Genomic DNA, 12,738 nt, shown 5'->3' with positions numbered 1-12,738 from the left:
CTCTGTGAGTTTGAGGCTAGCCTGGTCTGCAAAGCAAGTCCAGGACATCCAACAGCCAAGGCTACACAGAGAAACCCTTTCTCAAAAAAAAATATATTTTTTTTTAAATTATTTTTTTATATATGTTGGGTTGGGCACATGTATAGAGGATAACCTGAAGGAGTTGGTTCTTTTCCTTTTACCATTTAGGTCCCAGGAATTAAATCCAGGTTGCGGGCTTGGTGCATAAAACATATTTAGAATTTTAAAATGAAGGGCTGTAGCTCATTACCCAGAGGTTGAATACTATTACTCCATTAAAAGGCCTCTCTTCTACTGTATGTTAGTTTAGAATCCAAGTCTTCTACCTAAGAGAATATGGGTAACTAGTTAGTATGTTTTATTCTCTCATGCTGTGTCTCTATCTCCCCAGAAACCTATTTATTTTTCCTCTATTAGAAGTTTTTCTCAATCATCTGATTATCATTGCATGCTTGCTCAGTTTAAGAGCAAGGAATTCAAGGTGACCGGGAACTCTGAGTTCAAGGTAGGGTGAAGCCATTTCTGAAGACACTTTTAGTGCTAATATCTTTGGAAGCAATGGAAAGAAGCTAAAAATTTCTGAACTCAACATTTGTGCGCATTGCCACTCAGTCAGTTGGTTTTGGATAAGCAATTAAGCCTCCAACTGTTGCTGCCATCCTTTTATATGGTAATATTTTCTATATTGCCCTCTTTACAGAAATAAACTTCTGGTAAAATGGTCCACTGTCCATTGGAAGGGGTGAAAGGGAGAGCTACAAAACTATATATCTTAAATATATATCATTCAAACCTCTCCTTTAGCTACCCCCTTTTAGTACAGGATACCCAGAGCTGCCAATTCCTATAGTTTCTGAGGATTCTGAGTAAACTAATTGAAGTTTTAAACTTTTTCCTCTGCAATTTAGGATTTAGGTTTTGTTTTATATTTATTTATTATTTACACAGTATTCTGCCTGCACGTGTGCCTGTGCACCAGAAGAGGGAACCAGATCTCACTATAGATGGTTGTGAGTCACCATGTGGTTGCTGGGAATTGAACTCAGGACCTCTGGAAGAGCAGATAGTACTCTTAACCTCTGAGCCATCTCTTCAGCCCCTAGGTTTGTTTTTTTTTTTTTTTACTTTTATTTACATGTATATGTGTATACGTCACATGTGTGCAGGTGCCTGAGGAGGCCAGACGATAACATTGGATCTCCTGAGCTGTAGTTGAAGGTGGCTGGTGCTGGGAACTGAACTTAGGTCCTCTGGAAGACCCAGCCCCGGGAGCTGGCTTTCTTGAACTTGAGTGAAACTGCCTAAACAGAAGTTGCTAAATCAGTTGCCATTCATCTATCTGCCTCCCATCTTCTAAAATTCTACTGTCAAGTTCCTTCTTCTGAGTTTTTCTTTCTCTCTCTTCTTTCTCTCTCTCTCTCTTTCCTACTGAGACAGGGTTTCTCTGTGTAGCCCTGGCTGTCTTGGACTCACTTTGTAGAACACTCTTTTCTATCAGTTTTATTTTAATCTTATAAAGACTTAAATTTAGGCCTCACAACTACCATAAACATTATCGATTTTCTGTGAAATTATATACTTTAGCTACACCTGTACTTCCAGCACTTGGGAGGCTAAGGCCAGAGAACCCTAAATTACAGACTAGTTTGGTCTATATAATAAGTTCCAAGCCAGTCTCAGCTACTCTGCAAAATCCCATGTCAAGATATATATAACAATTTGAATGTAGTGGCACATGTTTGTAATTACAGCTCTTGGAAGGGTAAGACTGGAAGATCAGGAGTTCAAGGTCACCCTGTTACCTCATTAGTTGGAAGCCACTGTGGGCTATAAGAGACCCTGCCTCAAAACAAAACCCCAATCATCAGTCAAACAAATCAACTAAAACTTATATTTGTGAGTACATATACATGTATACATGCACACACACACACATTTTATTTCAAAAGTGCTGGTATACGCAAACTCAAGGATAAATTGGTCAAAAAGTTATATCTGTCTCAAAAACAGAACACCACCACCACCAACAACAACAAAATCCAACAAACCTTTCAACTATTTGTAAGGACACACTCACAACAGAATTACAATATGATTGACTTGTACATTATCTTGTGCTTAGTAACCTTTAAGGATTTGTTGTTGTTGTTTTGGTTTTCAAGACAGGGTTTCTCTGTGTAGCCTTGGCTGTCCTGGACTTGCTTTGTAGACCAGGTTGGCCTTGAATTCACAGAGATCTGCCTGCATCTGCCTTCCAAGTGCTGGGATTACAGGCATGGGTCACTGTGCCCAGCATACCTTTAGTTATTTTTAATTGAGTAAAACACTGTGTATAAAATTGAATATAAAAATTGTGTATACTTACAGTACATAACGTGTGTGTGTGTGTGTGTGTGTGTGTGTGTGTGTTGCTAGGAATCAAAGCTGGGACTTGCATATTCAAACCCTATACTAACCTATATTCCCAGCCAACTTGTTTTGAAATGGCTACATTGTTAAGCTAATTAAAATATGCATTATTTTATATTATTTCAGGAATTTTTTCTTTTTTCCCTTTTGGTTTTAACACAGGGTCTCTCTACAAAGTCCAGGCTGTTCTGAAACTATGTAGAACAGGTTGGCCTTGAACTCAAAGACATGCCTGCCTCTTTCTCTCAAATGCTGGGATTAAAGGCCTGTGCCACCAAAGCCTTATTTCATGGATTTTCAAGTATGCATTGTTATTAACTATGGCTACTGTGTTACATAATCTATACTTCTTGAGTTTGTCCTCCCTTATTGAAAGTTTGTATCCTCTGACCAATCTCTCCCCTCTGTACTAGTTTTCAGCCCAGTAGATAATTTACCACCATTCTAGTCATTGCCTCTCTAAGTCCTTTCTTGGATTCTACTTATTTTCTAGATAAAAGCAGAATCTGTCATTCCATGTTTGGCTTATTTCACTTAAAATGTGTCCACTAGTTTCCCCTATGTTGTTGGAAAAGATTTCCTTATTTTAAGGGGCTGAACAGTATCATGTATGTATGTACCATACTTTTTAAAATCCACTATCTGTTGGATGCTGTACAATGAGCGAGTGAGTATAGATCTTCAGACTCTGACTTAAGCTCCTTTGGATGGAGAGATCACTGGGTTACTATGAGAGTTCCATTTTTCTTTCTTCTTTAGAAAATTCCATACTTTTCCATAACTGATAGCTAACAATTTTGGTTAATTTTTACTAATTCTGACTATTTCTCTGAAGACTTTCTAGGATTTTCCTATATAGGTAAGTGTAACAGTAAGGGGTTGGAAAGCTATGGCTATGGCCCAAACCTGGTCCACCAGCTTTTTATACAGTGTGCATGAACACAGCCACATCAACTCATGTGTTGTTCCTGGGTGGCTGCTGGGAAACCACATATATTTATTATTTGCTCTTTCACAGAGGTTTGTCAACCCTTGAGAGAATTACATAATCTGTGAATGATATTAAATTTCCAATCCATATACATACAGGATGTTTTTTCTTTAATTGCACCATCCCACCCGTGATACTGATTAACAACAGTCCTAATGGGCATATTCTCTTACCCAGTTTTCTAGAGAAGCTTCTGGAGGTTCACCATTGAGAACTGTGTTGAGGTACTGAGGTATCACCCAGCTGGGAGAGTGCTTTTCTACTATGCACAAATCCTTGGGTTTGAGGCCCCACAGCACATAAACTGGCTATAGATGCACACACTGTAATCCCAGCACTCAGAAGGTGGAGATAGGAGGATAAGAAAGATGTTTAAGGTTTAGCTACGTGAGAGTTTCAGGCCAGCCTGAGCTATAAAACTCATATAAAAAAAAAAAAAAATAAGTGCTGAATACTCTATATACTTTTGGTGAATTTCTACTTCTGCTTAATCATTTGGTTTTCACACGGTTTTATTGAGGAATAATTAACACACCATAAAATTCACTCATTTTAAGTGTACAGTCAAATGACTTTTAGGAAGCTTAGAATTGTACCATCAATACAATATAGATTTACAACATTTCCAGCAACTTAACAGTCTTCCTGACCATCATCAGAAAACATCCCTTGTTTCAACTCCCAGGCCTAATAACTACTGGTCTACTTTTTGTCTCCATTATTTGCTAGTTTATATAGTCATATAGCAAATGCTATTTTTTTTTAATTCAGCTTTTTTACTTAAATACTTTGGGGTTTCTATGCCATAACACACACCAATATTTAGTTCATTTTCATAGCTAAATGTTATTTTTTAATTAGATATACTACTTTTTTGTTGGTTTGTTTTCTGTGACAGGGTCTCTCTACATAGCCCTGGCTGTTCTGGACTTACTATGTAGACCAGGTAGGCCTTTGCCTTCTGAATGCTGAGATTAAGAGCATGTACCACCATGCCCAGCTGATAAAACTACCTTTTTAAAATCTATTTACCACTTGAGATAAATCAGATTGCCTCCGTTTTTGGAGGCAATTATGAAAAATACTACTGTAAACATTCATATCTAAGTCTTCCTGCATACACATATATGTTCATTTTCTTGAGTAGACACATCTAGGAGGTAGAATTGCTGGCTCATAGGCTAACTATATTTATTATCTCATAAAGCTGGCAAATTGAGCCAGGTGTGGTCACACACACCTTTAATGCCAGCACTCTGGAGGCAGAGGCAGGCAGATCTCTTGGTGGAGGCCAGCCTTTTCTGCATCGTGAGCTCCAGGACAACCAGGACTATGTAGAGAGGTCCTGTCTCAAAAAAACAAAACAAAACAACAAAACAAAACAAAACAAAGCAAAACAACAACAATAAACACAAAAGAAACACAAACTGACAAAATGTTAATTCCAATAACAAGAATTCTAATAATGATGCTTCCAGTAATGAGTTCTAGTTTCCCACATTCTTAACATGGTTAACAATATTGAGTCTAATTCATAAACATGTAGTATCTCTCCATTCATTTACACCTTTTTCTGTCAATAATGGTTTAGTTTTTAATGCACAAATAATATGCATGTCACACATTTTGTTGTGTTATGGACCAAACCCAAGGCATTACTAACAACAGGCAAATGAGTATCTTATTTTTTTTCCTGATAGCACTGCAAGATGGAAATGTTTTATTTGTCTTTGGATTGTTTTCTGTTTATATATAAAAATACAATTGGGTTTTGTATATTAATTCTGTGTATTTGCTCATAGCTAGAAATACAATTGGGTTTGTCTAGTTTGTTGCCAAAAGATGTTTACACTATTATTTCCTTATAATCCTTTAGCTTCTAAGTATGTTTTATTTAATGTTTTTTGTTTGCTTTTGAGACAAGCTCTTGCTACGTATAACACAGGCTGGCCTCAAACTCATGATCTTCCTGCTGTTGCCTCTGTTTCAATCTCTGTTAAATTGGTGGTACTATATTGGTGGATTTTTAATTTTTTTAGCTTTTTTCGAGACAGGGTTTCTCTGTGTAGCTCTTGCTGTCCTGGAACTCACTCTGTAGACCAAACTGGCCTCAAACTCAAGAATTTCGCCTGCCTCTGCTACACAAGTGCTAGGATTAAAAGCATGGGCCATCACCACCCAGCTGTTGTTTTTTAATTAAAACTAAATGTTGAATTTTATAAAACAAAAGAATCACATGTATTTATTATTTTATCTGTTAGTATAATTAATAGAATATTCATTTTTAGAATAAATTCAATTTGGTTTTGATATTTTTAAGTAATGTCTTCTAGGATTTAGTTTTTTATTTTAGAATATTTGCATCAGCATTCATATTACATATTGGAATTTTTTTTCCTTCTATCTTTGTTATGTTTGGCTACCCATGTCATACTATAATAGCTTTATACATGAGGTACAAATCCCTTTTTCTAGAACCTAACCAATTTCATTAGAATGTTATTTACAATATTTAGCAAAAGTCAACTATATATATATATATATATATATATATATATATATATAAAGTATGCTACTTTTTTATTAGATAAGTTTTAGTTAATTAAAGTTTTAGTAGGTAAGTTTTAATTAGTTTTTATCATTTAATTGTTTTAAGATTTTTTTAAGTTATGCATATATGTATTATGTCCTGTGTGGGTATGTTCATGTAAGGGCAGGTACCCATGATATTGGCACTGGATCACCTGAAGCTGGAGTTGGATGCCATTGTAAGCTGCCTATTGTAAGTGCTAGAGGTCAAACTATGTTCTTTGAAAGAGAGTAAGAGCTCTTAACCACTGAGCCATTTCTCCAGCCTCATTTTTTTGTCATTTTGTAATGGTCACAGCAAAAATAATGCTCAGTTCTGTAAAAACACTGGATAGGTAGAACAGATGTGAGTGGTACAGGGTCTTTGATACTATCGTATAAGGGGACTTCGGCTACTGGATCTTGGGAAGATCTTGAGGGTGGTATATCTAGAGGAGGAAGAGTGGGTACCAGAAAGTGCTGGGTATGACTTAGAGCATGAATAGTTATTGATTAGTAGGGCAGTTCACTGTGTGTGTGTGTGCTGGAGAAGCAAACCTAGAGCCTGTGCAGCTCTGTAACTGAGGCCCCAGGAAGTTCAATCTTTTAACAGCGACTTTTGCTGAATAAGAGGGCATGTTGATTAGACATCAGACTTGGTAACAAGTCAATTCTCATTGGTCAGTTTTACTGAGGTACTGCTTTTTTATTTGTTTTGAGACAGGGTCTCACTATGTAGTGGCCTGGAACACTCTGTAATTTTCCTGCTTCAGTCTTCCAAATGCTAGGACTATAGGAATGTGCCATTATACCTAGCTTCTAATGTGTATTGAATGAGATGCCCATTTCATCAAAATTTTAAAGCATATTGGTATAACTGTGTTACTGATTTTTTTTAGCTTTTAAATTACCTTTATTTTATGTACATGTATGTGTGGATGTGTGTGCACATGTGGAGGACAACTTTCAGAAGTAGGTTCTTTCTACTTTGCGGGCTTGGGGGTAGGGGTAGGGTGGGTTGGAGATTGCCTCAGGTTGTCAGGTTTGGTGGGAAGAACCTTTATCTACTAAGCCACTTTACTGGCCACACGCTATTTTAAGACATGGTCCAATTATGTCGTCCAACCTGGCCCTGAACCGGTAATTTTCCTGCCTGAGGCTCAGTGTTGGGATAATAAGTATATGTCACTTCATCTAGCTCATACTTTAGTCTTATCTCCCTTTTCATTGCTAGTATTGTTTTTATCTTGTCTTCTCTTTTTCTTCCTCTTCTGATGAATCTTGCTCCCTCCTTTACTTGATTAGCTTTTTAAAAGAATAAACTTTTTGAGCTGGTCGAAGTGGCCCACATCTATAATCCTAGCACTCAGGGAGGCAGAGGCAGAGGCAGATGAATCTCTGTGAGTTTGAGGCCAGTCTGGTCTAAAAAGCGAGTCCCGGACAGCCAAGGCTATACAGAGAAACCTTGTCTTGAAAAATAAAGGAAAAAAAAAAAGACTTAAAAAAAAATCTTAATTTTCTTTTCTTTTTTCTTTCTTTCTTTCTTTCTTTTTTTTTAGATAAGTTCTCACCCTGTAGCTATGGCTGGCTTTGAACTCATGGAGATCCACCTGAATCTGTCTTCCAAGATGTGCACTATTGTGGCTATGTTTTTACTTTCTTTTCTTTTTCTTTTTTTCTATGTGCTTGCAGGTGTGTCTATGTGAATGTCAGATCTTCTTGAGCTGGAGTTAGAGAGTTGTAAACCACCATGTGGGTTGGGGGAATTGATACCAGATCCTCTGCAAGAGCAGTCAGTGCTTTTAACTGCTGAGTCATTTCTCCAGCCTTGTATTTTTCTTCTTCAGATTTATTTGTTTTTGTGTATATGAGTGACCAATCTGCATGTACATGTGCACGCAAGAAGAGGGCATCAGATCCCATTCTAGATGGTTATAAGTTAGCATGTTGTTGCTGGGAATGAAACTCAAGACCTCTGGAAGAGCAGACAGTGCTCTTAACCTCTGAGCCATCTCTCCATCCCCCTGTATTTTCATTTTCATTACTGATTTTATACTTCTTTTTTATTGTTGTTGTTTTGTTTTGTTTGTTTTGTTCTGAGACAGTGTTTCTCTGTATAACTGCCCTGGCTATCCTCAAACTTATTTTGTAGACCAGGCTGGCCTTGAACTCAGAGAGATCTGCCTGCTGAGATTAAAAGTGTATGCCACCATGCCTGGCTTACTTCTATTTTTTAACTATTATTATTTCCATACATCTACTTTTATTGAGTTTACCCCCTGTTCCTCAATTTCTTTGAATAAGTTCATCAACTTTCAGTCTTCTAATTTTACTACACCTAGGCCTTTCTCACCCTTTCTTCCTCCCAGATGGAATCTCATTATACGTAGCCCAGGATAGCACCAATCTCATCCTCCTCCTGCCTCAATCTCTCAAATGCTGGATACAATGCTAAGCTAAATGTGGGAACTTGTAATAACTGTGTTAACTAAACTGGACAGAGTGCAGAGAAAACAGTTTGTGTGACAGCATTTCTTACCTAGTATGTTGTTTAATACAAATTTTTTATCGGTTCTAGGTCTGTTTAAAGGAATATATTTACTGTTTAGGAAAACAGAATTCTAAAAAAAAAAAAGTATGTCAGATTATTATTATTTAAATCTCCCAACGCCTTACTCAGTTCTAAATTTTTTTAATAAGCATGGTGTGCGTGTGTGTGTGTAGGACAGAGGACATTGTGAAATACATTCTACGTTCTCTCCTGTTATATTCATGTGGGCTCTGGGAATGAAATTCAGCTCTCCAGGAATGCATACTAATTCATCTCCCTGCTTTTTCTAAGATCTATCTTATCTATTAGAAAAATGAAAGAATGGGCTTGATATTTCCTGATTTCTTATTGTTGTTGTTTTTAAGATTTATTCATTTATTATGTATAGTGTTCTATCTGCATGTTTGCCCGCATCTAGAAGAGGGCACCAGACCTCATTATAGATGGTTGTGATCTCTAGAAGAAAAGCCAGTGCGCTTAACCTCTGAGTCATCTCTCCAGTCCCCTCTTGGCTTTTTTTCCCCCCTTTTAAAATCTTGTATAGATTTTTCTTGTAATTCTGTCAAGTTTTGCTTCTAAGTATGAGTTTTATTTTTATGTACATATAAGAATGTTAATATTCTACTAAAAGTAGCCTTTTAATATAGTTGGTTATGCTTCCTGCCTTAAATTCCTTTGTCAGCTATTGATGTGGCCACAACTGTTTTCTTCCCTATTCTATTTTCTGTTTTTGTATGTTTTACGTAGTTCTTCTAAAGAATACACAGTTTGCTCTTACTGTTTACCACTATCTTTAACTGGCTACTTTTGTATTATGGATTGAACCTAGAGCTTCACACATGCTAGGCAGGTAGTCTGCCACTGAGCGACGTCCTTGGTCCTTTTAGTACATAATTCTGAGACATTTTACTACATTGCCTAGCTTAGCCTTGAACTTAGAGCTTTTTTGCCTCAACATTCCAAATAGCTGGGATTACAGACCCAGCCTACTTTTGTTTTCTAAAACAAAATGTTCCTGTGTAAATCAAGCTAGCCTTCAATTCCTCCTGCCTCATATTTCCAAGTACTGGGATCACAGGAATGTGCCATTACACATGGTTTGTTTACTTTTTAAATGACTCTATCCTCCCACTTTCATGCTTCTATTGGACTGATTGTTTTATTAGGTTTTATATTCTTTTTCTAACTTGGAAATTATTACTTATATTTCTATTTAGAATTTTTTCCCTAAATTAATACCCTCACCCTCCCGTACACATTTACATCTACATTTTAAAAGGTGTGTTTTTACTTGTTGAACGACAGTAACTGTCCTTTACTCAAACATTGGGCATATCTAGATTTTTTTTTTTTACTGCGAATATCTCCTTAAGATAACTTCTGAAGACTCTAATATGTCTCACCACACCACACTGAGCAATAAGCACACTTTAAGTATTTCCCAAGCTTCATAATTTCTCTGTAAGAAAACATTTTCTTACAATGTTTCACAGCTCAGGTCATTGTGTAAACTGTGCTATAAACTGAAGGATGCTAAGAAACAGTCCCTGCCAAATTGGTGCCAGAAGCTATCTCTTTCTTTCACAGACAACCCAAATGATTGTATGCATTATTTCTAAACACTGCTTCTAGAATAGAATAATTTCAAAGGAGAACTGCTCTTTTAATGCATGACAATAAAATTTAAAAATTAGAGAATAAGTACATTTAGAATTTAAGGTCCAAAGAATGAGAAATATTTTGTTTCACATAGAAAATAAAAATATTTTCCCAGCCAGGTGCAGTGGCACATGCCTATAATTCCAGCACTCAGGGAGGCAGAGGTAGGCAGATCTCTGTGAGTTCGAGGCCAGCCTGGTCTACAAAGAGTCCAGGACAGCCAAGGCTACACAGAGAAACCCTGTCTTGAAAAAAACTGAAACAAAAGAATCTCCCTTATACTTAAGAAATTCATTAAATCTATACCTTGTTCTCCTGCCTATATAAATTCCCCCATCTTCTTTATTTTTGCAATGGTGGGCCCAGGCAGGTTAGAAAAGCTCTCTGCCACTGAACTATATTCTTAGTTCCAAAATCTTTAGTTTTAATACATGACTAAGCATAATACATGACTAAGTTTTGTTTGTTTGTTTGTTTGTTTAAAGACGGGGTCTCTCTGTATAGCCCTCCCTAGCTGTTCTGGGACTTACGCTATAGACCAGGCTAACCTCAAACTCACAGACCCACACTTACCTCTGTCTCCCTGAGTGGCTGGGATTAAAGGCCTGCATCACCTCGTTCTCTTTCTTGTTTCTGTTCTTTTCCCCCTGAGACAAGTGCATCTCCTGTAGCCCAGGCTGTCCTCCAAGTTGCTATGTAACCAAGAATGCCTTTGACTTTTGATGTCTTTGTCTGTCTCTGGACTGCTGAGGTTACATGCTTATATCACCATGTCTGGTTTATGTGGGGATGAGGTACAAATGCCCAGCTTCCTGCATGCTAAGTAAGCACTCAATCAACTGAGCCACATCCCCAGCCTAGGAGTCATTTTTTGATTGTTCCCCTGCCCAAAAAGGTAATTTTCTGACACCCCACTCCCCAACTGTACAGCAGAACACTGAACTTGTTCCCCACCCCACCTCTTAAAGTAAAAAAAAAAAGCTTTACAGTATTACATTCCTAACATGGTCTCCTATTTACAAACCTGTTAGTGTCCCAAATAATGACATTTCCATCAAATCCTGACGTTACTAAGAGTCTTGTATTAGTGTCATATTCGATGTTCTTCACCCAGCTAGTGTGACCATGTAAAGTGCATACTTTGGTGTTCAGTTTTCTCAGATCCCATAGTGCTATTGTGGTATCATCAGAGCAGGTAGCAAATAGCCGGTTATCAAGAAATCTACAAAAGCAGAAAAGAAAAACTGGTTCATTTAATCTCTACTGAAAGAAAATACGACTTTAGAAACAATCTCTATATTACCAGTGGGAAACAAAGTAATGCAACCTCCCTGTAGGCCGCAGAGATTCTGACATGGCAGATGGTGGCCCTGGTCCACAAAGCTGTACTTCCAGGCTGCTGACTAATCATTAGAGACATACTGTAACTGGCCCACCTCGCTTCTGATTTTATTTGAAACTAGAAATTGTGAATAGATGTTTGGAGCACAGTTGGTGGAAAGAAAGTAAAGAATCCCAAAATCTGCCCAGGAAATGAAAAGAGAAAATTTATTAGACAACAGATTTTAAGGACTTGACTGCTCAGGGGACACTGTATTAGATTCTAATAATAGAGATTTGCTACAAGTCATGCCTCCTCCTACTTGTAAAAGATTTACATATCAAACTTGAAATTCAAATTGCCATCATTTAAATCTATTAATTCAAAAGCATTCCCCAAATAATTTCCCATGACAACATTTTATTAGTCAGGACTGTAAGACAGACAGGCTATACTGTAGACTTTTTATCATTTTTACTAATTTCCTAATCCTTAGGAACAGTATGTTTTATATAAACACTTACAAACTGACCACTCACCCTTGCTTTACTGTCTAACTTAATAGTAGGATGGTGTCTTTAGCAAACACTGTTACATATGACGTCCTAGTCTCCTGCAGAAAAATGAATTCTGGAGTTTCTTCCAACGTAAAATCATATATAATTCTGTCTAAAATAAGCACCAATATCTAAAAACAACATCATGACCTTACTGCAATTTATCACTTATCATGGCTCTCCACCCCCTTTTTTATAAGCCCACAGTACCTGGTATTCCCAGGCTGTGTCCCATCTAAGCACTAACCAGGCTTGGCTCCTGCTTTTGAACATTTAGCTGTCATCTTCTCTAGGAAGCCTTCCCTCTTTGTCTTGTCTAGGCTAGGTTCCAAATTTGATAAAGCTCTCCAATCACTCTAAGTTTTGGGGTATGTGTGTTGTATTTGTGGTGTACATGCATTTCCTTGTGGTTCAGAGGTTGTCTTCCTATATAGTTCTTTAGCTCATTTTTTGAGGTAGTTTCATCAGTAAATATGTATTAAATGAATGAATTAAGGAGTTCATTACCCAGAGGACAAAAACACTTTGTTATATAAAATAATTATGTGAAAATAAAGAGGTAGTTAGGAAAGACTACAATGAGGGCTGACAGAAAGGAATAGGAACTCCCAGAGGTTAAGAGACATACAGGTATGTAAAAGACTCTACGTGTGGGCAAGAA

At 37.2% G+C, this 12,738-nt stretch overlaps 1 protein-coding gene across 2 annotated transcripts in view; it reads right to left on the bottom strand.

Annotated features, from left to right (window-relative positions):
- Dcaf10 (DDB1 and CUL4 associated factor 10) overlaps positions 1 to 12,738 on the bottom strand; it is a 45,305-nt gene that overhangs the window by 11,185 nt on the left and 21,382 nt on the right. Inside the window, exon 3 of one of the 2 annotated variants that reach the window (XM_060379862.1) lies at positions 11,224 to 11,421. The exons of the other annotated variant lie outside the window; for it this stretch is intronic. Within the exon in view, the coding sequence (XP_060235845.1) occupies positions 11,224 to 11,421 (198 nt within the window). The remainder of the gene's footprint in view (positions 1 to 11,223; positions 11,422 to 12,738) is intronic. 2 annotated transcript variants of the gene reach the window in all.

Source organism: Meriones unguiculatus, chromosome 3, assembly GCF_030254825.1.
Source record: "Meriones unguiculatus strain TT.TT164.6M chromosome 3, Bangor_MerUng_6.1, whole genome shotgun sequence".
NCBI classification, from domain to species: Eukaryota; Metazoa; Chordata; class Mammalia; order Rodentia; family Muridae; genus Meriones; species Meriones unguiculatus.
Note: the sequence above shows the minus strand (reverse complement) of the source record. Positions and strands in the feature narration are given on the sequence as shown.